Source organism: Bos mutus, chromosome 13 (genome assembly GCF_027580195.1).
Source record: "Bos mutus isolate GX-2022 chromosome 13, NWIPB_WYAK_1.1, whole genome shotgun sequence".
NCBI classification, from domain to species: Eukaryota; Metazoa; Chordata; class Mammalia; order Artiodactyla; family Bovidae; genus Bos; species Bos mutus.
Window position 1 is genome coordinate 67792317 of NC_091629.1, and position 27803 is coordinate 67820119.

The following is a 27803-nucleotide window of genomic DNA, read 5'->3' on the forward strand; positions in this document are numbered from 1 at the left end:
AGTTCTCCTTTGATAATCTCTCCTGAGCATTAGTCATTAGCTAACACACATTTTCCAGGATTTATATGTACTTTATTCACCACAAACTCCGCAGTGGTTTAAATGCCAAGCCCTGACTTTTCTTGTTTAAAAAAATTTTTTTTATTAAATTTATTTTAATTGGAGGCTAATTACCTTATAATATTATATTGGTTTTGCCATACATCAGCATGGATCCTCCACAGGTGTACACGTGTTCCCCATCCTGAACCCCACTCCCTCCCCATACCATCCCTCTGGGTCATCCCAGTGCACCAGCCCCAAGCATCCTGTATCCTGCATCAAACTTGGACTGGCAATTTGTTTCATATATGTTATTATACATGTTTCAATGCCATTCTCCCAAATGATCCCACCCTCTCCCTCTCCCACAGAGTCCAAAAGACTGTTCTATACATCTGTGTCTCTTTTGCTGTCTCGCATACAGGGTTATCGTTACCATCTTTCTAAATTCCATATATATCCGTTAGTATACTCTATTGGTGTTTTTCCTTCTGGCTTACTTCACTCTTTTTTTTTAAACATTGGGTTTCTGTAGAAAAATAATATTCTCACCTTTTAAAAGGTCAAAAAAAAAAAAAAAGCTAATGCAGGGAACACCTAATTTAATCAACTGAACAGGACTTTCAAATTGTATAGTTACATTTTAATTTAATAGAAGATTTCTTAGTACACTGTACTAAGCAAGTTACTACTTACAGAACTTGATTTTTTTTTTGCTTTTGTCCCTAAAGAGATCTTAACTGAAAACCCTAGTGTCTAATCTTTATACTCTGGTTTTGAGAATAGCCTCACTTTTTACCTTCTGTCAGCCCTTCTGAAAGTGGGCCACCAAAAAAAAGGAAAAAAGATCATTTTAAACATTTTACCAAATCAGTGAATTGATTAAAAATACTTTATGCTGCCAGGACATCCCTGGTGGTCCAGTGTGGCTAAGACTCCATGCTCCCAATGCAGGGAGCCCAAGTTCAATCCCTGGTCAGGGAACTAGATCCCATATACCACAGCTAAGACCCAGGGCAGCCAAATAAATAAATAAAAATATTTTGGGGCTTCTGGTGACTCAGTGGTAAAGAATCTACCTGCCAATGCAGGAGACAAGGATTCAATCTCTGATGTGGGAAGATCCCACATGCCTTGGAGCAACAAAGCCATGCACCACAATTTTTGAGCCTGTGCTCTAGAGCCCAGAAACTGCAACCACTGAGTCCACGTGCCGCAGCTACTGAGCCCGCACGCCATAGAACCTGTGCTTCACAACGGGAGAAGCCACTGCAACGAGAGGAGCCTGCGTACTGCTACAAGAGAGTAACCCCGCTTTCCACAACTAGAGAAAAGTCCATGGAGCAATGGAGACCTAGCACAGCCAGTAAATAAATTTTTTAATAAAATTATTTTTAAATACATATATAATTTTTAAAAAATAAAGAAGTCAAGGCACAGTTATATAAGGTTAAAATAAATAAATTCCCAAATCACACTACCTTTGATATAAAGAATCATCCACAAATTAATAGGGACTAGTGAGGAAATGGCAACCCACTCCAGTGTTCTTGCCTGGAGAATCCCATGGACAGAGAAGGCTGGTAGGCTGCAGTCCATGGGGTCGCACAGAGTCGGACACGACTGAAGCGACTTAGCAGCAGCAGCAGCAGCAGTAAAAAATAAAATCGGTTCTGTAGAATTTTTTGTGAACAAGATTTACAGAAACCAGATCAGGACAGCTCGGTTACTTGGGGCCACCTGATGAGACCTGGAAATACCTTTGCTACAGATAACCGGATGTACTGATGAAAAGTGAGAGTGAAAGTCAGTCAGTCATATCTGACTCTTTGTGACCCCATGAACTATAGAGTCCATGGAATTCTCTAGGCCAAAATCCTGGAGTGGGTAGCTTTTCCATTCTCCAGGGGATCATCCCAACCCAGGGATCTAACTCAGGTCAGATTGCAGGCAGATTCTTTACCAACTGAGCTATCAGGAAAGCCATGCTAATCACTGAAAGACTTATGAGGACCAGTAAGCAGTCAGCTCTTGAAAAAGGCTTATACTGAGGAAATCCCATGTAAAGATCTGTGAGTCACACTTCGCTTACCTGTTAGGCAAAGCTCATCATGTGCTTGCTTTAACGATGATGGCAAGCTGCCTTCCATCTGCAGCTTCTCAGGTCCAAATAAACACAGCAACCAGAGTCAAAGGAGTTTCTGTAACACCTGTACCAGGTTATGGGCTGGTCCTAGTGAGACAATATCTGCCTCTCAGAGTTCCAGGGTCAGTAAGAGTCTTACTGTAACCTTGATTTATCAACCTGCAGATTTCTAATTCTCCTTAATAACGATAATACTACTTTTAGATTCAGAGCAGCACGTTACTCCCTCAACAGAAATGAATAGTGGTCCTTCATTAACAAAAGAAATTGATTTTTAACTCCATTTTAGATGAGCAATTGGAGTATTTATTTGTCCCGAAAAATTCCTTTCAGCTTCCACAGACTTGCCTGGTCTTAGGTCTCTAGAAGAGCAGTTAGAAGCAAAATAAATAAATAAATAAATAAATGAAGACCTTTTAATATTTTATCTTCTGTAAACCATGGAACCATGTGTTCACTAAGAGATAAAATGAAATTTCTGTGGGGAAAAAATATACCCTCTTGATTTTTTTTGTTCTTTATGTGATATCTGTTCTGCATTTTTTAAGAGCATTTGTGAATTAATGCAATGAAATAATACTTACTGGTATCTGAAAATTCCAGGCTTGTAGGTTTTGTGGGTTTATTTTTTTGTCTTTTTGTTAGACTAGGTGATGCCTTTTAGGCAGTCATAGGTTAAAGGAGGGCTTCCCAGGTGGCTCAGTGGTAAAAAGCCCGCCTGCCAATGCAGGAAACAGGAGACCCAGGGTTTCATCCCTGGGTTGGGAAGATCCCCTGGAGGAGGGCATGACAACCCACTCTAGTATTATTGCCTGGAGAATCCCATGGACAGAGGAGCCTGGTGTGCTACAGTCCATAGCGTCGCATAGAGTTGGACATGACTGAGGCCACTCAGCACACACACACATGCAGGTTAAACGGAGAATTTTAAAAGATCAACAGGAAAAGAAGACAAAGGGCTGACTTTCTTCTAAAGGACTTTTTTGGTAACATAAACATTTATATAGATTACTATCTTTTAAAAGATGGCAGCATTATTTTCTTGCCCTGCTAAAAGAGCATTGAAAGCTGATTAATTGCAGGCGGCAGTCTATAAATCACAATTCTGAGCCTCCAGCATCATTACTTTGCACTTGCATAAGTGGTTTTACTACTGCAAGTCAGAGCTCAGTTTTATAGCAGTCTTAGAGCATTTGATCATTTGGGGTATATTTTCCTACAGTGTTTTAATTGGCCTCTTGAAAGAAAGCAGCTGGTATGATCATATAGTAAGAGAAATAGATTTACTGAGACTTTTAGATAATTAAAAAAAAAAAAAGACTCGGACAGCTGTGTTTGGAAGAGTCAACATTTGGAATACAACTTACATAACCTATTAGTATCTTTAATACACAAACTTGCAAATTTCCCTATTGGAAAATTCCTAGGAAAAAAGTCATCTGTTAAGCTTGAGACATATGGAAGCCCCAAGAAGAGTTTTTGTAAGAAGGATTTAAATGTATATAAATCTCATATATTATTTTATCAAGAAAGGAGAAAGGAGTGTGTGATATTTCCCCATGACTTATAAAGGACTTGAGAGAGAAACAGCTGGAATCTCTCACACCAGCAGGACCTTTTGAAAGGAATGGAATCTGCAATTTTGAAACAAAATGTTCAAATGGAAAAGTTATTACAGAAAGCTTTGTTTTGTGCACAACAGTCCATTTCACTGAGCTTTTCAAGTGTGTAATTCACAGTTTCCAAACATAGAAAAGTATTCAGATAGGGTATTTTGCAGGATGATATTCTTCAAATCCTATGGGAATCCTTTAAGTAAAAAGTGAAAGAAGAACTTGTGTATTATGACAGCTTGTCTCATTTGCTAAGCATTTCTTTAATATCAATGTTACATTTTGAGTTAACCTTGATAACAGCAAAAGGGTTCACAACTATGACATTATGTCAGTTGTTCAGAATTAAGATTCTGTCTCAGAAGCATAATGTTGTAGAAAATTAATCAGTTGCTTTTTCTTGTGCCCTTAAAATTCTTGCCTCACCTTGTAGGCTTACAAAAAATTTTTAACTTGCTTTGAATTTTACAAGTTTACAGCTATGTTAGAAACTCAAAAAAATTGTTTCTGTCATCCTAGAAAACCAAACTCACTAATCGAGAAAGAAATCATTATTTAGATAAATTAGCTTTTAACATCAGAAATAAAGGCACATACATACTGGCTTTGCCCCTCCATCCAGGTGGCAAATTAATGTGGCATATTTATCCATGATGCATGCCTGGAATCCATAGTCCCATGCTGGAAAAATCTCAGAGGGATTCCATGTGCTTCCCAGGTGTCTCCAAGTGTCATGACAAGAGAAACGTCATAAGCTTTGCCCCCAGCCACCAGCTCTGTGAGCCTCCCTCCACCCCTGAGAGAGTATGTGATAGGGAAGAGAGAATCATCTTCTTTGCTGTCACCTGAACTTCAGCTTGGTTCACAAAAAAAAAAGAAAGGAAGGAGAGAAATTGTTTCTTTCACGGTTAATTACAATCAGCAGAGGTCATCTACAAGTCTCCTTATTCATTTGTCTCAGTTTTCTAGATGTATTGTACCATTCGATAAAGCAATACAGACCCACAGGGCATCTCTGAAGCTTTTCCCAGTGTTTCTGATTTGAGAGCTTTGTGGGTTTTAGATGGTAATGCAGGCTATCCTGTAACACCCAGGACAATATCTGGGACAGCCTCTGGACCCCTGTCTGTTCACACTTCTGTATCAGAATGTGGACATTCTACACCAAGTGGAAGAGAGACAAAGGTCAAACATTAGGTTTGCCACCCAGTTGGCTAGCAGGCTTTTTTCTATATTGTTTATTTGACTCATCGGGTCTTCATGCGGTGCTCGGCCTTCTGTAGTTGCAGCGTGTGGGCTCAGTATAGTTGTGGTGCCTGTGCTGAGATGTGGCATGTGGGATTGAACCCAGGCCCCCTTGCATTGGGTCTTAGCCCCCGGACCACCAGAGAGGTCCCTAGAAGGCTTTATTTTTTAGAGGTTTTCAGATTTTGGAATTGTGGCTAATGAGGACCCATAATATTCTTTTTTACTTATGAAACCCCTCTCCCTGGAGAATTTGACCTTCATGATACACTTAGGAAATGTGGAGGAGTTGGTAGAACATTAGCTTCCTGTTACCGCTCCTGAGGTTCCCATTCATCCTTTCTGTAACACTAGTGTAGCCTTCTGGCTTTAGTGCTGTAGCGTTTTAGTACCAGGGGACCTCAAAACCACTGGTTTCAGGAGGAATTCTTCCATGTGAAGCCAGTTCTATCTGCCCAAGTTTTGTCCTGTAAATTATGAACATCTTACGTGACCCAGAAGGAATCTTCTGAAAAAGCATTCCCTCACTTTTAAAGGACAACAAGGACTTCCCTGGTGGCTTAGATGGTAAAGTGTCTGCCTACAATGCGGGAGGCCTGGGTTCAATCCCTGGGTCAGGAAGATCTCCTGGAGAAGGAAATGGCAGCCCACTCCAGTACTCTTGCCTGGAAAATCCCATGGATGGAGGAGCCTGGTGGGCTACAGTCCATGGGGTGGCAAAGTCAGACACGACTGAGCGACTTCACTTTCACAAGCACCTTGTGGATTTTGCTAACACGCCTATCAAGTTTAATTCTTGCTTTCTTCACTTTATGGTGTCTTGGTTAAATGTATTGTAGCTGTTTTTTTGTGGCAAATCCCCTAGTTGAGGTATTGCTAGAAAGCTTAGATTTCCAGAGTAGGTCCTTCAAACTTCGCGTGTTTTATGACCAGGGTAGACAGTAAAAGCAAGGTCCATCATCTTAAGGAGAAAAAAAGAGCCTTAAATCAAAGACCAACAGAGCATTGAGAGATCACTTTTTTGCTGGCAACATTAATCACTATCTTAAAGTTTTGAATAAAATAAAATATTAAAAATAAGAAGACTTCAGTTTTACTCTCAGTTTAGCAAGTGACTTTCAAAGAGACCTTTTTTTCTTTTTCTGTTAATAAAAGTGGAACCTAACATTTGTTTGGAACAAGGAACTGTTTTAGACTGTTTTATAAGTTGGCATTTATCAGGTACCCTGAACGCTGGGGGAAATGTCCAAGTGGAAGATCTTGAGAGAGAAATCTGGGCACTTCTAGCACATTCTTTTGGTTTCAGCTTCCCAAGTCCCTGGAGATAGAGTGACCAGCTGTCCCGTTAAGGCAGCTTTGTGATTTGCAGTCCGAGTTTGGCCAGAGCGCCTGACGGGCGGTCCCCCTCTAAGTTATCACAGATGTTTACAGACAGCAAAAAAACAAACAGGACGTTTCTACATAGCTGTCCTTTGGGAAGGTTTAAGAGCCCTGGATCCCTTCCAGAATGTAATGGATTTGGACGGGTTTCACGCCTTTGTGATTTCTTGTTGTATTGGTCTGTGTCACCTTGCCCTGGGGGAGTGCTCGAAAAGTCACTACTGCTCCAGCCAGGATGTCAGACCTGGGACTCTCATCAGGCATGCTTGTTTGCCAACAAATGAGTGTTTAGTGGGTAAGACAATCCCTTCCTCCTTTAGTTCCATCCTTCCCCAAATATGCTTTAGATGAGTCTGAGTAAACCCAAATCCCTGCTTCAGCTTAACCGCCTTTCTTACAGTTGCATCCAATAAAATTCAACCCATAGAGTGCCTCCCTAGGCACTGAAGAGTCAGTGAATCAAATCTCTGTTCTTGGGGAGCTTATGGTTAATAAACAGAGATCAGACCCCAAAACTCATTATTGTGGGCTCTTGGGTGTTTGGGGACCTGAGTATTTCTTTAAGCTATGTCTTAATAGCACGTGAGTAAAGATCCCAAGCTCTGCTTGGGAATTGAATTTTCCTAAACATAAGGAGGCGACCTGTAACAAAATCTCCAGTGACTGACAAATGTCACTGACAAATGTCTCCTACCCAGACTTGGACTCTGCCAGCCTGGCACGGAAGATCCTTAAAATCCTATGCCTAGTCTGCCCTTTATTTGGCCAGGCTGCCCGTTATACACCACCTACCCTGGTTGATCTCTTCAGTTCATAGTGCCTGACCTCCATACTGCTGGATTCTGAGAAAAAAAATGAGATTCCTATTCTTTTCTTCATGCCGGTCCTGCCCCAAAGCCTGCTTTTACACTAGAGCCCGCAGAGACCTTCCTTTCCTCCACACGTTTTAGTTTGTTGTTTGAATCAACATGATCCAGTACTGCCCATGTCGCCAGCTGCCTTCTAATTTGTACCTCTTGCTCCATGGCCTGAATTGTGAGCATCTTTTGATTGAGGACTATGTCTTATCCTTTTTATTTTAATCTTTCCTACACTACTTCCTAATAGCAGGGGCTCCATAAATACATTCAACTTATTGATTATTAATCAATACATTCTTGCCAGTTGAGTGATAACAGTTCAAGGACTTGGATTTATTGATTTCAGCAGTTACAAATTAAGTTATTCTTTCCAGTTGATTGTTCAAAGCCAATATTCACAAACTTCACTGTCACTGTTTCTTGTGGGGCTTCCCTTGTGGCTCAGCTGGTAAAGAATCCACCTGCAATGCGGGAGACCTGGGTTTGATCCCCCTGGAGAAGGGAAAGGCTTCTGTTTCTTAGTCCACTTGAAAAATGCCCTTCCAGGGAGTAGCAGTAAGGTTACATCCATGTGTTTCTTTGTCACCGTGTATGTGAACTCGAAGTCTGGAAGTGGTTTTGCCCAGTGACACTTGGCATCCAAAAGGCATGGCTGGAGGCAGCGTTTCTGGCTGGTTGGGGACCCACAGAAAGTCACGTGACTGCAGCATTCCTTCTTCCCTTTGTATTTATCTACTGAGCACCTGTCTCGTTGCTTTTTACATGCTACTGTCCAATGCCCGGGCCATCAGTCTTTGCCTTGCTTTTCATGAGCAGCATGGAAGCTGCTACTATAGCCAAGCTTAGACCTGTGTGTGAAGGCAGGCTCCACGGGTGGCCTCTGCTCCCCAGCAGGGCCCTCGAGACGCTCTGGTGGACCAGTACAGAGAGACCCTGGTACACACCAAAACCATCCCAAAGGGATGCTGCCGACGGCTCTAGAGGTAGACGGTGGGGGCCAACACCCAGATGTCTTGTCCCAGTGGGGACGCAGGTCTGCTGAGTGCATATGGGGGAGTCAAGCCTCTGAAAACCCCTGGTTAAACTTGACAAGTTTAAGGTATCTTCCAAATCTGAGAATGTGTGAGTCTGCAGGGAAAGTCCGGTCCAGGGACCAGAGGCATAAGACGTCCTTCTAGTGCCTAATAGTCAGCTTCACACCTTCTGAGTTGTTTCTGGACCTTGTCAAAAGCAAATGACTTGTATACAAAACAGAAACAGACCCACAGACATAGAAAACAAATTCATGGTTACCAAAGAGGAAAGGGCTTGGGGGATAAATTAGAAGCTTGGGATTAACATACACATGCTGCTATATACAAAATGGTTAACCACCAAGGACCTATTGTATAGCATAGAAAACTTTGCTCATTATTTTGCAATATCAGTGAGTTCAGTTCAGTTCAGTCGCTCAGTCGTGTCCGACTCTTTGCGACCCCATGAATTGCAGCATGCCAGGCCTCCCTGTCCATCACCAACTCCTGGAGTTCACTCAGACTCACGTCCATCGAGTCAGTGATGCCATCCAGCCATCTCATCCTCTGTCGTCCCCTTCTCCTGCTGCCCCCAATCCCTCCCAGCATCAGAGTCTTTTCCAATGAGTCAACTCTTCACATGAGGTGGCCAAAGTACTGGAGTTTCAGCTTTAGCATCATTCCTTCCAAAGAAATCCCAGGGCCGATCTCCTTCAGAATGGACTGGTTGGATTTCCTTGCAGTCCAAGGGACTCTCAAGAGTCTTCTCCAACACCACAGTTCAAAAGCATCAATTCTTCGGCACTCAGCCTTCTTCACAGTCCAACTCTCACATCCATACATGACCACAGGAAAAACCATAGCCTTGACTAGACGGACCTTTGTTGGCAAAGTAATGTCTCTGCTTTTGAATATGCTATCTAGGATGGTCATAACTTTCCTTCCAAGGCGTAAGCGTCTTTTAATTTCATGGCTGCAGTCACCATCTGCAGTGATTTTGGAGCCCAGAAAAATAAAGTCTGACACTGTTTCCCCTGTTTCCCATCTATTTGCCATGAAGTGATGGGACCGGATGCCATGATCTTCGTTTTCTGAATGTTGAGCTTTAAGCCAACTTTTTCACTCTCCACTTTCACTTTCAAGAGGCTTTTTAGTTCCTCTTTCTGCCATAAGGGTGGTGTCATCTGCATATCTGAGGTTACTGAAATTTCTCCCGGCAATCTTGATTCCAGCTTGTGTTTCAAAACTGAATCACTTTGCTGTACACCTGAAACTAACACAGCATTGTAAACCAGCTATACTCCAATAGGAAAAATTTCTAAAGTCGAATTTTTTGAGAATTTGAAAATATATTGTAATTATCATATTTCAGAACATAAGTAAGTGCAAATTTCTTTTTTACTTAGGAAGAAAGAGGTTAATACACTAGACCAAGGATTTCTGAATGTAGATAACTTAATATAGTGAAATCATGCCTTATTAACAGGCTAATAGCATTTTATAAAGAACACCATATTTTATATAATAATGAATTTTTAAATTATCTTGGTTTTAAAGAGCAAATGTTATTGATTTGTCATATTTTGGACAACAGTTTCTAGTATGTGGTTAATCCAGGCAAAGAAAACTGACCTATAGATAAGTGAGGGAAACAGTTTAAGGCGAAAACAGTCAAAAACAGCTCCATTCTCAAAGCCCACGACTGGGCCCCCAGGAGCTCCCTAAGGTCCCCCCTTTGGGGTCACTGGTGGCTCTTCTCCCACATTCCTGCTGCCCAGGGACATTCATCTGTGCCTGCTTGGCATGCAGGACTTGAAAAGAACCCTCAGGCATCCCAGAGGGCTCTACCCTGCCCTGCTGTGTGCACCACAGGCGTAGGCCCGCAGGCTCTGCATGCTGTGTGTCCCCTTGTGTAACTGAATCAGGACAAAGAAAGCTCCCCTTTTCACTAAAGGGGCGCAGATGTGGGGTATGAGGACCAGATGGCGGGGGTCGGGTTTTCTGGCATGGTGAAGTGGTCTTCTCCCGGGCCGAGTGTGTTTCTGCCATGCCCCCTGTCTGCCCCTGTCTTGCAGCAATGAAGTGGTGAGGACTGACCTGAAGAAGCTGCCAGCGCTTCCCACACAGGCCCTGAAGGAGCACCCCTCCCTGGCTTACTGGTAAGCCCCTTTTCTCTGCACGCCCCAGTCATCCCCCCAACGATGGAGCCCCTTCGAGGGAGGCAGGGGACTCCGGGTGACTGTCCACCCTCCCCACCACCACGGGCCAACCTGGTCCCCAATCAGAGAGCGATTCCAAACTGTATCGAGTGGCCTGAGCCTTCATGAAACCATATTTTGCATTTATTTAAATGACACGGAATATGAGAGCTGTTTTTCCTATTTTCTTTCTTTTCCTCTTTTTTTTTTTAATAAAAGGGAAAACTTCTAAAATTTCACTTTGGATGCCTTGCCTCCTTGGAGATCCCTTCATGGACTGCTAGAATTTCGCTTTGGGATCCTTGTCATTTGATGACAGGATGTGTGGGATTTTGAGATGTGGGAGGATGAGAGGGCTTTCCTCTTTGCAGAAGAGGGAGGTTGATTCTTTCCTTTTCCCCCAATGTTTCATATCTCCCGATGTAGCTGCCGTGTAACATTACACCATAGTTCATCTGTTAGGCCCTACACTACTGATTCTCAATGAATCAGGCGTTTGAACTCTTCCCGGATTGTGGTTCAGGTCACAGTGGAGTGGGGTTTGCATGGCTGGGTAGTGTGTTGAAATACTGTAGGGCCAGCGAGCCCCAACCACTATCCTTTGAAAGGAAAACGCCACTTCCCTAATCATTCTTATGACTCTGTAACCAAAAGCACTTTTTGTTAGGCTTCTGTAAGGGCTTTTATTTAAAAATAATAAGATATAAATCACAGAACAAGTCAATTTTGTTGCATTATAACATATGACTTTTCAGCATTTCTCTAATGCACTTTATGAAGTTTACAGTTTAATAACATTTCATCTTGTCTAGAAAGTGAAGTCGCTCAGTTGTGTCCAACTCTTTGCAACCCCATGGACTGTAGCCCACCAGGCTCCTCCATCCATGGGATTCTCCAGGCAAGAACACTGGAGTGGGGTGCCATTTCTTTCTCCAGGGGATCTTCCCAACCCAGGGATCCTGCATTGTAGGCAGACGCTTTATTATCTGAGCCACCAGACACCTTTCCAGTTGTCAGACTAGTTTTTCAGTCATCTGGATGGCTTCAGGGGACTCCTTTGGCTGGGATCGGGTGCATGTTACTGTGGAGGGCATTAGCAGAATGAAACTCCAGGACATAAATCATGTCTTGCCAAGAGACCAAGTGACCGGGCAGCTGGACAGGAAATAAAAGGGCTGAACCCTGAGACTGGGAGCTTCCACCTGTGTGCCGACACTCTCGGTTTCATTTCTCTGAACTGTTTTGTTGCCAGTCTTTTTTTGGTAGCATAGGTGTGATAAACAGTGCTCAGAGCCTTATAATGTGCCTTCAAAGAACAAGACTGGTTTAACACACAAAGACTTTGCATGTGTCCGTTTCCAGACTTCCAGCCTGGCAGCGTGCACATACAAACACCCCAGATGGCACTCTTGTTTCCTTTTGTGTGGAAACAAATTGCCCTCTACCGAATTCCTCATGCTCCCTGGGCCTTACCTTCTCTGTCCTCCCAGCGGTTTATTTTCAGGAAACCAGTGATGAAGGGACTGGAGCTGCAAGGAGATAATTCACAAAACCAGTAGTTCCTACCTGGTGAAATGCATTAGCTGGCAGAGGCTGTAATGTTGCTGGCTTGTCTGGAGTCAGAGTTGCTTTGAGCCTAATGAATCCCTCAGTTATCTCATTTGTATGTTTCCAAATGTTGCTTACACCCTGGCTGCTCCTTTCAGAGCTGGGAAGTCCTCCTTTCATCTCTCTCCTTCCTGCCTCTGGGTTTTCTTCTGGGTTATCTCCACAGCCTGCTCTGTGCGCAAACATCATCACTGAGCCGTGACTCCTTCCTTCACGCTGGTGCTCTCTCTTTTGTCAGCATGAACGGCTTCATCCTCATCCACGTCTCTAGCTGTCCTGCCAGAACAGCCCTGCATCTCTGTGACCAGGCCCACCCTTTTGGACCCAGAGGCACCATGTTACTGTCTAAATGTCCTAGGAGGATGACAAGACAAAGGGAGGGATGCTTTTGAAGCAGGTGCCCCCAGGTTCTACAGCTCAGCTTCTACACAAACAGGCCAGTAGCATGAACCATTGTCATGATGCATAGCTTAAAAAAAAAAAAAGTGCCCATACACAGATGCAGTGGACAACCTTCAGGCCTAAATAAGCCGTAGGAATCCTGTCCACACTAGCCAGGGAAGGCATTGCAGCCTAGTGAGCAGAACAGCAGGTTTAGGATCCCAGCCATGTCTCTGAGCTGCGGGGTAATGACAATCCAGGAAGCTCTGCTGCCTTAATTTTCCATCTGTAAAATGGGACTAACCGTAGCAGCCAAATCCAGACTGTAATTAAGAGAGGAAATATTAATAAACAAGCACATAATGCAGTTAGAAAGTTGTGAGTGGTACACAATAATGCCAGACCGTCACCCAGTAATCCTTTCTGCTCATTTTCCCCAAGCGTTCCACAGGCTTGGACTTCTCGCCCTGCGTGATCTCCTTATGGGAGGGTGGCGTTGAGTCACGCAGTGCCCAGGGCCCCGGGACAAGGCAGCATCAGGGCCCTGACCTGGCTTCTCTTGATGAGGGACCACAAATACACCCAGACAGGGCGTGAGGGGATGTCTTCCTTTACTCTGAAATCATTGGCCCCTGCAGGCTGACAGCTCCTCTGAGACAGGGAGCCCTGTGGCCGTCGGCTTGTTTCTGGGTTCCCTGTATGCAGAGATGACTGACCTTAACAGCGCGAGCCAGCCCCTGCCTAGGGGCACTATCAGCCTGGGTCACTTGCCTTTTTGCTTCATGTAACACCATACCCTCCAAATGGTGTTTGGGGATTCCATTTCCTCTGGCTGGTGGGTCTCTGATAGTAATCCCATGGAGGGGTGGTCAGTGCCATGATCGTCTGTCAGTCCCCATGGAGGGACAGGGAGTGGAGGGGAAGCGTGGCAGCTGCTGTCACATGCCTGCCCACGGTGTTTCCACTGGGACAGACAGAGAGGGGAAAGCCAAGGAAGAAGGAAGATACTGAGGCCTCAGAGGGTCTCAAACAGCAGGAGAAACTAGGCGGGAGAGGGTGGGGTGGCAGATCCTTGCAGCTGTCAGGCTCAGTGAGGCCCCAAGGGTCAGGCCATTTAGTTTATGAACAGCTGCACAGCTGCCTGCTGGTGTTTCTGACCCCGCTGGTGTTTTTCCTGAGCCATGCTGGTGTTCACCACTACAGCGCTGTATTGAATTCCACACCCCCATCCCAGCCTAGGGAGCAGGGAACCCTCTCTGCGACTCTATACCAAGGAAGCGGGCTCGTAGCTATACTGTGTGGCTTGACCCTGGATCTGAGGGTCAGCCTCCCTAAATGCTACATCATCGTGTGCCCACCCAGCTCTTGATTCAGTGGGCAGCTGGGGAGGAAGCTGGAAGGGTGACCCCAGAATGTCCTGACCCCACTCTGATGGTCTGTGAGGCTGGCATCCACCCAAGCAAGGACACTTTTGGAGAATTTTCTGTCAGGAGAGGGCCTTGTCCCCCTCAGTGCAGAGCCGCCACGGTGTGAGGTGTGTGGGAACTAAGGAGAAACATGGCTGCCTCTGCCCTTTTCTGAAGAGAGGGTGCTCGGACCCCATAGACTTGACTCTCAGCTAGACAAAGGCCCCTCGTAGCCAGTCATTCCCCATCTGGGACGTCAGGAAAGACACTTTCCTGCCAGGGGCCAATCTTGTACAAGTCAAATTTCAGAATACTAACATGCAGAGATATTCACAGAAGATTAAGAGAGTAACTAAACGAAAAATAAACTACCCCCAAGTACTCGGTAATGAACATACAGAATGTGTGCTCCGCTCCCCAGAAGTGGCCTCACTAATAAGAGGTGGGTGAAAGAAGGCTTTCGATCTGCTCTGGGATAATAAATGAATCATAGATCATGAAGTTCAACTGAGGAGGTCTTGAGGGTTCATCCCTGGAATTACCTCCCATCGTGGAGTCCACAGGCTGTGGGGAGGAAGAGTAAGGTGGAGGCCTGAGGAAGAAGGTTCCAAGGTCCCAGAGGCCAGGCTTTTGGACTTGACCCCCCAATAGGTGGAATGTGGTTCCAGAGTTGGGCTTGGCATTTCCAAAGGCAGCGGGGTACAGGGTCACTTCCCAGGAGGCCCTTCATACTGTCTGCCTTGTCACAGGAGGGTGAAGCCCCCATGCCCCTAAAGGAGTGAGCTAACCTCTTGCTATGTTAGATCTGAGATTTCAGAAGGTTACTGGGTCCCCATCTGACTTCTGGTAGCTGCCTTACCTCACAATGCTGCTGTGGGCATTTTATTGCTCTATGATTTGTGTTCAGTTCACTTCAGTTGCTCAGTCGTGTCCGACTCTTTGCGACCCCTCTGAATCACAGCACGCCAGGCCTCCCTGTCCATCACCAACTCTTGGAGTTTAGTCAAACTCATGTCCATCGAGTCCATGATGCCATCCAACCATCTCATCCTCTGCCGTCCCCTTCTCCTCCTGCCCCTAATCCCTCCCAGTATCAGAGTCTTTTCCAATGAGTCAACTCTTCGCATGAGGTGGCCAAAGTACTGGAATTTCAGCTTTAGCATCATCCTTCCAATGAACACCCAGGACTGATCTCCTTTAGAATGGACTGGTTGGGTCTCCTTGCAGTCCAAGGGACCCTCAAGAGTCTTCTCCAACACCACAGTTCAAAAGCATCAATTCTTCAGCGCTCAGCTTTCTTCACAGTCCAACTCTCACATCCATACATGACCACTGGAAAAACCATAGCCTTGGCTAGATGGACCCTTGTTGGCAAAGTAATGTCTCTGCTTTTCAATATGCTGTCTAGGTTGGTCATAACTTTCCTTCCAAGGAGTAAGCTTTCATGGCTGCAGTCACCATCTGCAGTGATTTTGGAGCCCAAAAAAATAAAGTCAGCCACTGTTTCCACTGTTTCCCCATCTATTTCCCATGAAGTGATGGGACCAGATGCCATGATCTTCATTTTCTGAATGTTGAGCTTTAAGCCAACTTTTTCACTCTCCTCTTTCACTTTCAACAAGAGGCTTTTTAGTTCCTCTTCACTTTCTGCCGAAAGAGTGGTGTCATCTGCCTATCTGAGGTTGATTTGTGTTAACCAGCCCCAAATTCCCGAACTTTCCGATCCTCCTTGGACACCCTGAGCTATTAACTGCTAACAGGGTAGAGAGGCCATGAATGTCGTGTTGAGGTCAGCACCTCCTTCCCCCTGACTGGGCAGCTGGAGTTTAGGAGGGGAGGAGGGCCTGACTGAGGTTGCCCGAAGCATCCACGTGGACCCCCAGCAGTGGCTGTCTGCCTGTCCTCGTCCTGTGTCCCTCCCCACTGGGATGCGTGCTCCTTTCATCCTCTGCTCCCACAAGGAGTCTAACCCCCCGAACCTGAGCCAAACTCAAGACAAAGAGCAGTGAGTCCTCTGAAGGGAAAGTGGACTCTTTTGGTACTTCTGTCGCCCCGGACATCTCACTTGGCTGGGTTTCAAAATGCTGCTTCCAGGACAAATCATTCTTCTAGGAGCTGTTGGCTCCTTGGAACTTCTTGTGAGGATGTGGGGCTCACAGTCTTTTCCTGAGGAGGGCTCGGGGCTGTCACCTGGAGACTAAGGTAGAGACTCCTTTTCCTCTCGTTCTAGTGAGGACCGGGTCATCGAGCACTACAAGAAACTCAACGGCCAGACCAGAGGCCAAGCCATCGTGAAGTAAGTACCTCACCCCTCCCAGTGCTGATGAGGTTGTGTGTGTGTTCACATAGAACATGTCAGGGTTGTTCAGTTCTTCTGGGAGAGACTCCAGTGGATGGTGGTTCCATTTAATTTTTAAGTAAATAACCATTCAGAGAACTTTTATCATGTACACACAGACACCAATGTGCGTATGATACCAGTTCTGCTGAATAACCACGTATGTGTGTGTGTGTGTGTGTTGTTTTGTTTTGTTTTCACAGCTACATGAGCATCGTAGAGTCTCTCCCAACCTATGGAGTTCACTATTACGCAGTGAAGGTAAGTGAGCTCATTTGGTGAACATTGCCAACATGCCCTAAAAAAGATTTTCATTTCTTTATTTTTAATCTTAGTGAAGTTTTTTGGGGTTTTGGGGAGGACTCGGTCAGGGAGATCACATGCTGGGGGAGTTGGGACAGTGGAACACCCCCAACTAGTGTAGTAAGACTTGATTCAAAGACGCTCCAAAATTTACTTTCCCTTTTGTGAAGTGGGTGTGATAAATGCCTCAGTTCAGTTCAGTTTGGTTCAGTCACTCAGTCATGTCCAACTCTTTGCGACCCCATGAATCGTAGCACGCCAGGCCTCCTTGTCCATCACCATCTCCCAGAGTTCACTCAAACTCACGTCCATCGAGTCGGTGATGCCATTGAGCCGTCTCATCCTCTGTCATCTCCTTCTCCTCCTGCCCCCAATCCCTCCCAACATCAGGGTCTTTTCCAGTGAGTCAACTCTTCTCATGAGGTGGCCAAAGTACTTTCAGCTGTAGCATCATTTCTTCCAAAGAACACCCAGGGCTAATCTCCTTCAGAATGGACTGGTTGGATCTCCTTGCAGTCCAAGGGACTCTCAAGAGTCTTCTCCAACACCACAGTTCAAAAGTATCAATTCTTCAGCACTCAGCTTTCTTCATAGTCCAACTCTCACATCTATACACGACCACTGGAAAAACCATAGCCTTGACTAGACGGATCTTTGTTGGCAAAGTAATGTCTCTGCTTTTCAATATGCTATCTAGGTTGGTCATAAATTTTCTTCCAAGGAGTAAGTGTCTTTTAATTTCATGGCTGCAGTCACCATCTGCAGTGATTTTGGAGCCCCCAAAAATAAAGTCTGACACTGTTTCCACTGTTTCCCCATCTATTTCCCATGAAGTGATGGGGCTGGATGCCATGATCTTCATTTTCTGACTGTTGAGCTTTAAGCCAACTTTTTCACTCTCCTCTTTCACTTTAATCAAGAGGCTTTTTAGTTCCTCTTCACTTTCTGCCATAAGGGTGGTGTCATCTGCATATCTGAGGTTTTTGATAAATGCCTACTTCCTTTCAATTCTCAGAAGAATCCTGGAGATCAGGACCACAGAGCCTCTCAGTAGGAAGATTCCAAGGAACTATAGAGAACAAAAACTTAAGCAGAATGAACAGTGTTTCTCTTGGTGGTCAAATGCCATGTAGGCAGCCAAATAGGAGAAGTGGGACTATGGGTTGAGAAATCAACAGCCTCTATCTTCTTAAATATGCTGATGGCAAGTCCAATGTGACACTGGCCCCATTGTAAATTCTTTTACATTTGATACATAATGTCCAAGACTGGGATCCCTTCTTTGAAATAGTGGATAATGATGTTCCCAGGCTCTTTTTTCTGTCCTGAGAAAGGATAACTTCCTTTCCTTCATTTACCCTGACGTGAAGTTTATCGAAGTCATTGTCCCAAGTCAGGACAAAAGGAACAGAAAACCCTTCTGAATGCAAGACAGTCCCACCAAGCAACCCGATATTCTCAGGCTTGCCCACCAACTTCCTTCCCCATGTTTCTACCTGACTGTATTTTTTTTTTTTTAAGATTTATTTATTTACTTTATTTTTTGTCTGTGACTGGTCTTTGTTGCTACATGCAGGCTTTCTCCAGTTGCAGTGAGTGGTGGCTACTCTTCATTGCAGTGCTCGGTCATCTCATTGTGGTGGCTTCTTGTTGCAGAGCACTGGCTCTAGGCACTCGAGCTTCAGTAGTGGCACACACGCTTAGTTGCTCCATGATATGTGGGATGTTCCTGGATCAGGGATCGAACTAGTATCTCTTGCATTGCAAGGTGTATTCTTAACCACTAGACCGCCAGGGAAGCCCCACCTGACTGTATTTTTAATTCTTTTAGACCAGAGTGTGCCGTGTTTCATTCATTATTGTGTCACCACGGCAGCTTCAACGGCATTTTACACATCCTTGGTGTGCATTTAATGGCCTGTATCTTCCTCTAAACTGCAGCCTTCTGATAGCAAAGACTGTGTTGTATTCTGTTATATATTCCTGGAATCCAGCAGAATCTAGCATAGTGCCTGGAATGTAGTAGGTGCCCAGCAAATGTTTACCAGGTGCCTTTATTGAGAATTGAATCGAGTAGTTGGATGTATGCGTTTCCATGATGGGAACAGATATCAGAGTGACATTTGTGGAGTCCAGTTTTGAAGCATATGTGGGTGCAGTCCCACCCAGCAGCTCATCTCCAGATCTGTCACAGCCTGCAGTGGCTCAGCTCTTCCTGATGTCCTTCCAACACCCTTCCCACCAGTGGAAGCTCTTTCTCTCTCTTCACCGTGACGCACAGAACTCAGAACCATGGCAGTCATCCCTGCCTCTCTCAAGTCTAAGGTACAGTCTTGTCATGAGAAGTATGACCTGGGCTTCTGCGCTAAATTCTGTCCCACATGAAAAGTGTGAATCATCTGAGGAGACAATCCCTGTATCGCTCTGCCGGGGATATGATCACTGAAATCAGTGGGCAGTCAACTCCCCAAAAGGAAATTGAATTGATCGTGAAAAGAAATTCAAAATCCCCCCTGCTGGCTGCCAGGGTTCAACTCTTACACTGTGAGTGAGTCTAGAGCCCATGTCCATTTTGCCGTCTTGCTACCATAAAGGAAACAGGAGGGGCCAGCAGTAGTCCTGACATTATTACAAGAGGCATATCACAGAAATCAAACTGTGAGTCTCTCTGTCACTTGTGGAAATATTCCACAGTGATGTTTAGTGGAGAGGTCTGAGTTCATTAATGGAGCCAGTAATTCGGGAAGCCCTGACTCCATTTCATTCTCTGATTTGCTGTTTGTCCTAAGCACGATCTCACCTCTGCTACTCATAATTAGAAGAGAGATTAAGGGATTTCCCTGGTGTCCAGTGGTTGAGGAAACACCTTGCAAGGCAGGAGACACAGGTTCAATCCCTGGTCAGGGAACTAAGATCCCACATGCCACAGAGCAATTAAGCTCACACACCACAGATCCAGAAGCCCTGCACTGTAACTGCTGAGCTCAAGCTGCACAATGAAAGATCCCACATGACAACCACATGCTGCAACTAAGACCTGACCCAGCTAAATAAATAAATATATATTGAAAGTAAATCGAGGCTTCCTTGGTGGCTCTGTGGTAAAGAATTTGCCTACCAGTACAGAAGACACAGGTTCAGTCACTGGTCTGGGAAGATCCCACATGTCGTGGAGGAAGTAATCCTATGTGCCACTGAGCCAGTGCTCTGGAGCCTGGGAACTGCAACTACTGAGTGGATATGCCACAACTACTGAAGCTAAAGCACCCTGGATCCTGTGCTTCCCGACAAGAGAAGCCACCACGCTGAGAAGCTGGCACACCGCAACTAGAGAGTAGCCCCTGCTTGTCACAACGAGAGAAAAATCCCGAGAAGCAGTGAAGACCCAGCACAGCCAAAGATAAATAAATGAAGATAATATACGTGTGTGTGTATATAATAAAATAAACAAATAAAATGGAGATTAAGAAATTTGCTTCACCAACTACTCCACAAAAATTTTCTAAGTATTAGAAGACTATTGAGATAGGTTGCTAAGAGTCGGGCACGACAGAGAGACTTCACTTTCACTTTTCACTTCCATGCATTGGAGAAGGAAATGGCAACCCACTCCAGTGTTCTTGCCTGGAGAATCCTAGGGACGGGGAAGCCTGGTGGGCTGCCGTCTATGGGGTCGCACAGAGTCGGACACGACTGAAGCGACTTAGCAGCAGCAGCAGCAGAGATAGGTTGAGATACCTAGATGAAAAGGCTTTCAGATAGAACTTCATCTGGGTTTTACGAACACAGCATAAACTTGAATTCTGTTTCCTCGTCAGCCCTGGAACATGACAAAAGGACAACCTCTGATATGCATGCTCTCTGCTATCCAATAAAACTTTAGAAATATGCTCCTTTGCTGTTTGTGAATTTCTGGGTGCCAAGTGTGCCTGTGTGTTTGACTCTTGGAATCTCAAGCTTGAGGGATTGCTCTCCCACTTAGTTGGAGAAAGAGCCTAAGCAACGATATCGAGACTCACTGTTTGGTGGCCTTCCGTGTAAATTTCACAGATGCCACATATCTTGGTGTGATGACACCTCTTGCCTCAACAATCTGAAACCACAGTGGCCTTCGTCTGTCCTCTTATTCTGTTCTCCAAAACCAGTGCAATCATATGGGCACTTTCCATACCTTTAAAGAAATTTAGAAGCTCTTCTAAAAATTCAAAATGTAGTTCTTTTGCTTTTTACCTTTATGCTTACCTTGAAGCATAAACTCATGCCCCGCAAAACCCTGAAGCCAACTTTGAGTTTTCAGGACGTCCTCTGTGGGTTCTATTAGGCCATTCATCCATGTGGCAATTAAAACAAATCCAGGGAAAGGCTGCTTCATATGCCCACTGCCAGCTCCTAGCGTTTGGGATCTTCTCATTAACAATCACCCTACTTGAATGGAGATTAACCATCTAGGGGCCAGAAGTCTCTGTTAAAGGAAAAAACAGAGGGTCTTGGCATTTCTCATTCTGCCCCCGGAGTGTCTAGGCTTCAATTTTGTTACTTTGACCTGTAGCCTGAGTCACCCAGGCCAGCCCGGAAGCCGCTGTCTTCGTAAGTGAGCAGGACACACTGGGAAGCACCTGCTCGCCCTGCACTGCCATTGGCCTGCTGGGGGCTGGGGAGAGGGGAAGGGGGTCCTGAGTACAGCAGGACACAACATTTGCATGATTTCTTTGTCTCTAAAATGAGAGGAGTTTGGGACTTCCCTGGTGGTCCAGTGCTTAAGGCTTTCCCTTCCAATGCAGAGGGTGCTGGTTCAGTCCCTGGTCAGGGATCTAGAATCCCACACGCCTCGGGCCAAAGGGCCAGAACATGAGACAGAAGCAATATTATAACAAATTCAATAAAGACTGTAAAAATGGTCCACATTCCAAAAAAAAAAAAGCTAACATAAGAAAGAGATGCACAACTTAAGAAAAAATAAAAGGAGTTGATATATGTATAATTGATTCACTTTGCTGTACAGAAGAAACTAGCACAATATTGTAAATCAACCCTACTCCAAAAAAATTTTTTTTTTAATTAGAGGAGTCTTAAATGCATATTACTAAGTGAAAGAAGTCAATCTGAAAAGGCTGCATATTGTTTGATTCCAACTAAATGACATCCTGGAAAAGACAAACCTGGTTGCCAGAACCTGGGATAAATAGATAGAACACACAGGATTTTTAGAGCAATGAAAATACTCTGTGCAACACTATATGATTGATACGTATCTATATATGTTTGTCCAGACCTATGCAATGTACAATCCAAGAATGAATCCTGAGGGAAACTATGGACTCTGGGTGATTGAGATGGGTCAGTGTAGGTTCATCAGTTACTACAAAAGTACCATTCCAGTGTGGGATGTTATTGATAGGGGAGGCTGTAGGGATGAGAATATATGGGAAATCCTTGTACCTTCCTCTCAATTTTTCCATGAACCTAAAACTGCTGGAAAAAAAAATTAAAATCTTTTAAGGCAAAATTTTTAGGGGAGTCACCTTTCATAGTTTTCATGGTTCCTTCCAGCTCTGACAGCCAATGACAGTTTCTCGGCTCAGAAGGTCATTTTGTCAGTGCTCAGCATCTCTCAGATTTTCCTAAGTGGGGATGGGGGTGCGGCGCTGAAAACCTAAATTCTTCGGAGGAGAACAGAGAACAAGGCATCCACTTTTGACTCAGAATAGGGGAGAGAACCACAGCTGTGCTGCTGGTTAGGAATGGAGTTGGGTCCCCAACCCAGGGCACTTTCCAAGTCACATCACTGAGCATCCTTTGATGACGGGGCACACCTGTCAAGGTAAATCGCAGAGAGATGGGGTCCATCCCTTTCAAGGAATTTGCTTTTCCCTTTGTCTTCAGATGAAACAGATCTCTTGGCTCATGTTTCTCTCTTCTGGTCCCCTGCTTACCCGTGCTTCTTTTGATGTCCTAGGACAAGCAGGGGATACCGTGGTGGCTGGGCCTGAGCTACAAAGGCATCTTCCAGTACGACTACCATGATAAAGTCAAGCCCAGGAAGGTAAGCATGCTCTCCGTGGTGGGCTAGTGGTGCTCCGGTGGAGGGAGGAACAGGCTGAGAAGTGACAAAAATTGTAGCCATGCAGCCTCAGGGCCTCTGGGCTCCCCAGTCTCCTGATAAGTGCGGTGTACACAAACTACTCCAAACTCATCCGTTCTGCCTTCTCTGGGAAAATACTTTTCCTTCCTGTCACTAAGGAAATGGAAGTTGTAAAATTATTTAAGGTAAGAAGACTAGGGGATTTCCAGGTGGCACTAGTGGTAAAGAATCTGCCTGCCAATGCAAGAAATACAGGAGATGCGAGTTTGATCCCTGGGTTGGGAAGATCCCGTGGAGGAGGGCATGACAACCCACTCCAGTATTCTTGCCTGGAGAATTCCATGGACAGAGGAGCCTGGTGAGCTGCAGTCCATGGGGTCACAAAGAGTCAGACATGCTGAAGCGACTTAGCACATATAGAACAAGAAGACTAGGTCAGCTTACCCAGAGCAGATGGACAACGGGCCTCTGACAGACCATTCTGGCCCTCATTCTCTGGGATACTGTGGTAATGAGAATGTGAAGGAGTGTCTCTCTTGAATCCTGAGGCTAATCTGAGTTTTCCCAAAGGTTTTCTTTTTTTTTTTTTTTTTTAGAAAGGGGGGAACCTAAAAGAAGAGATTGTAGGTCAAAAAGAGGTGAAAAATAAAGAAGCATGAGAGGCTTGCCTGCCAATCCAGTAAATATTTTCTGGCATATTAGAAGTGATCAGAAATCTGGAAGAAATAAGATCCCTTGCCAAAAAAGAAAGGGAAGCTTAACAGAGTATATAGAGTCCCGGTAAAGCCAAAACAGAGTGTTTGAAGGGGACACCAGACTTGGATTTTCTGTTTTCATTTCTACACATTTTTCAGACCAGAACAAATTAAAAAATTATAATGGAAAAAATGTCTCTGAGGCGAGAGCTGTCATTCAGCTCCTCCAGGCAGAGAAAAAAACGGGGACACAGTATGCGAATCAGACCCTGAAATACAGATTAAAAGTCTATCAAAACCACACTTGCTTTTGGAGGGAAAAAGCCATATGAGTTCATTATGTCACTGCAAAATGCTTTCCAAGCTGCTTTATCCATGAGCAGGATTGAAATCCACGCTACACATCCGAGCTTATTGTAGTCTATCCAGTGGACGTCTGCCCTTAGCCAGCTTCTCATTAAACTGATAGAGAAAAAATGGTTCTGTATTGAGGAAGATTTTCACTCAATTGATCAGTAAGTCAGTTAAGTTCTATGAAAAGATCCTGAGCCTGTGATGGAGGAATTCTTCCTTGGGGACAATTCAGGAGGAACCTGGCTGTTCTAGGGGTGATTGTTTTGTGACTATTTTCAAAACCCCTCCAGTTTCCTGCTGCAAGACATGATTTGGACTCTGCATTCTTATTTTTTCTTCTTTGTCGTTCTCAGTCACTGGGTCTGTACTTCAAACACTCTTAACTTTTTGTTTATTTTCTACCTCTTTCTCTTATAACCTTTATAACTTTCTGTGCTTTTTTTTTCTTGAGTTTTCTCTTTACTCCTTTCTTCTTTTTGTTTTTTTAAACTTTTTAGTTTATATTGGAGCCTAGCTGTTTAACAACATTGTGAAAGTTTCAGATGAATGGTAGAGTGACTCAACCATACATGTACATGTATCCATTCTCCCCCAAACTCCCCTCCCATCCAGGCTGCCACATAACATTGAGCAGAGTTCTATGTGCTATACAGTAGGAACTTGTTGGTTATCCATTTTAAATATAGCAGTGTACACATGTCTATCCCAGACTCTGTAACTATCCCTTCCCCTGACTCCCCAGTGGCAACCTTAAGTTCCTTCTCTTAAGTCTGTGAGTCTGCCTTTGTTTTGTAAATAAGTTCATTTGTACATTGACTGTCCCCTCTCTCCAACCTGCTTGGCTATTTTTTCTGCTTGCAAGAGCCACAGAGACTCCTAGATCCTTTAACCAGTCCTAGTAACAATGTATGCATCTCTCAATTGCCCCACTGGTGGAGACCAAGGCCAGCTTGGACGATTGGGGTCTACAGTGGAATTCATTAAAATCCCATGGTTGAACTCTTCTCTCCCTCTGAATGTTTTTGAAAAATGTGCTAACTAGTATTGGTGTGTGTTCAGTTCGATTTATTAATATGTTTAAGCTTGCCTTGTTTCTCTAATTGAGGTGCTAATGAAGGTTTTAGATGTAGTGAGGTAGCCTTGATATTTGTGAAACATACAAAATGCAGCACAGGGGTTCAATAAATTGTAACTATTCCTGTAAGACTCCAAAAGAAACTTCAAAATAATGAAAAGTGGAAAGCAAAATGTGTGAATAATCACCCTTTGAATAAGACAATTTACTCTCATTGATTGAATTTATGCAGGTCAGTGGATTAAAAATGTTCGCAGGGGAATACATGTATTCAGGATACTGACTGTATTCAAACTGAGTTGTTACTGAAAATGTTGCCTGCTTCTGTGTCCTCTAAGGAAGCATTTGAGATTCTCAAGTCTATCACTAACAGAGGGACAACCAGGCCATCAGAGTCATTATTCATTCGTTTCTTCGTTCCTTCAGAAATGTGTATTTCATACCCTCTATGCACCAAGCAGACTGCAGGGTTCTGAAATAAGACACACATCAGGTCCTCAGGTCCTACCAGGCTATTAGAAAGAGAGGTGTAATGATTGCATCTTACAGATAAGACAGGTCTGCGTGAGGGTTGATAATGAATTGGCTGGGCTTACGGAGAAGGAGCTGTATCTTACGATGGTGCAGAGGTATTGAAGATGGACCAGTGGGGTGAGGAGACACACAGGTGTGCATGAAAGCACCTTGAAGGAGAGGAGCATGGTGTGATGGAGAAGCACGAGGCACCACTGGGGCGGGAACGTAGCGGGAGAGGAGGCTGATGGGGCTCCAGCATCCAGAATCCTGAGGATTTGCTAGGGAGATATCCTCTTTGAGGCAGAAGCAGACGAGTGGCCATTTCGGACTTCCATAGCCAGAGGAGCATCATTCTGACAGCTGGTGGAGGATGAGTGGAGTGATACAGGACAATAGTTGCAGACTGGGACATCATTACACTAGTGTAGGTCTGAACTGGTGGGGGCTTGCGGGTGGCTGTCAGTGCTGGGGGTGGAGACGGGGAATTGGAAGAGAGATGTTTAGAAGGTGATGTGACTGATCAATGGCAGGGGGTGAGAGGATGGCAGTCAGAGAAGGAGGAGAACCTGGAACAACTCCCAGGCTTCTTGATTGACCAGATCCTGGGAATGTTAGAGAAGGGGAAAGAAGAGCAATTTAGGACATGCCACGTCTTAGGCTGATGGGGCATTCGGGTAGCCTTGGCAGATAGGCAGTGAGTTTTCAGTTGGAGCTCGACAGTATCAATTTCCAAATCAGAACTGAACAGAGAGAGGAGCGGGAGAGGTACTCAGAACACTGAAAAAATTACAGTAGCCATAAGTGAATTTCGGTTTCCCATCGTGACATTCCCTGTGAGGCTGAAGGGCAGGCTGGGGACCGGGACACCCTGATCCTACTATAACTTGGGGAGCCCTCTTTAGGAAATAAATGTGCAATTGGAATACAAAATTAAGAACTCTGAAAAGCCCATAGGGAGAAGAGCAGAAATTTCATTAGCCCAAGGGGTATCCACCTCTGCTGAGACATGCCGTGGGCCCTAAAGACTTAGCCTGAGCTGTAGTGAAGAGGTCCCAGCTTCAGGGAACATGAGGCAGGGCGCTTGTCCCTTTTGCTCGTAGCCAGCACCATCACCATCATAAAAAGGCCATCTTTATTCCACGTAAGGCACCTGAGAGTCTCTGAATGCACAGAGCACACTCCCAGGCTCCAGACCTGTGAATCTAAGGAGACGCAGGCACGTGGTAGTGACCACCGGTGCACATTTACGTATGAGTGCCCCAAATCTGTCTTCAGCGAAAGATTGGAAACTCACATGAAACTGTCAGAATGGACAGAGGCCCCAGTCTCCCCTGATCTCTCCCCCTCTCATTTCTGACCCAGCCGCTGGATGTCTAGAAAGCCTCACAGTCAATTCTGACATGGTGGCCAGAGTTGAGGATCACTCCTGCGGCCAGCGGTGGGTCCTTTCTGAATTCAGACTCAAGGAGGATCAGCCAGGCATGGCAGGTGTGCCCGGCAGGGCCTCTGCACTTGGGGAGCTGGGCACAGGGCTCAAGTTTGGGCCGGCTCTGAATGAGGGATGGCCCTGCAGGCAGCAATCACGCCCTGGCAAAGGGGGCCAGGCAGAGCTCGCCACCCAGGCCCCCCGCAGTGCTCAGTAAACGGGGAGTGGCACCCAGTTCTGGGCACCTGAAGGCCCTTTTGTAGCAACAACTGCCCCTCCAGCCCAGGCAGGAGTCTCCCTAACACTCTGACCCAGTTACAGCAGCTAGGCCCCATGGCACCGAGACAATGGGAGCCAGCTTTCAAGTAGGGGCAGGACCAGGGTGAGCCGCACCTTTGCCTTCAGAGGAGCTGGAGGCATCTCTCGGCGTCCTCGGCTGCAGTAGCATCAGCAGATCATGCACGCAGCCAGAAACAGGCCCTCAGCAGTCTCCTGTGAGAATGCACTCAGGTGCCTCCGTTGGGGCCCTGAGAAGAAGCGGGTAGCTAATGACTGTCCCAAAGTGGGCAGCACCACAGCTGTTCCAGCTTCTCTGGGGGTTGGGGGTACTAGTTTCCCACTCTGGTTGCAGTCTTCCCTAAATTGCTTAATCCTACTCTGAAGCCCTGGGGGCTTTGGGGAGATGGAGTAAAGCACGGGATCCCTCGTAGGTGGAGCAGGGAGAGCATTCTAGGCCCTGTAATATCTATTACCTGGATCTTCTAAACAGATGGGCACCTGGCCTTGCAGAAGCACAGCCCAAAATGCAAGCTGCTGATGTTAGGGGAAAAAAAATAGCTTCTTTGCCCTCAGGGCACACATGTCAGGAACAGCAAGGTGTGTGTGGACACCCCAAGAGGGTGTTTTGGCTCTTGAGTATGTGCAGAAGCTCAGAACTATTTCAGAATGATGCGCGGTGCAAGAATTGCCACCCAAAGGCCTAAGAAGCCCATGCATAGGACTAAGAACAAAATACCCAAGCTCCCATCTATACTAGAATAGTGGCCCTTGCTTACATAGATGACTTTTTTTTTTTTTTTTTGGCTTCATGGGGTCTTATTTGTGGCATGTGGAAGGGATCTA

General features: G+C 45.3%; 1 protein-coding gene across 1 annotated transcript in view; it reads left to right on the forward strand.

The window, feature by feature from the left end:
* The window catches only part of FRMD4A (FERM domain containing 4A), a 328482-nt gene that overhangs the window by 205730 nt on the left and 94949 nt on the right, over positions 1 to 27803 (forward strand). Inside the window, 4 exon segments of the mRNA XM_070381930.1 lie at positions 10375 to 10458; positions 16123 to 16188; positions 16434 to 16491; positions 22490 to 22576. Coding sequence (XP_070238031.1) covers positions 10375 to 10458; positions 16123 to 16188; positions 16434 to 16491; positions 22490 to 22576 — 295 coding nt within the window.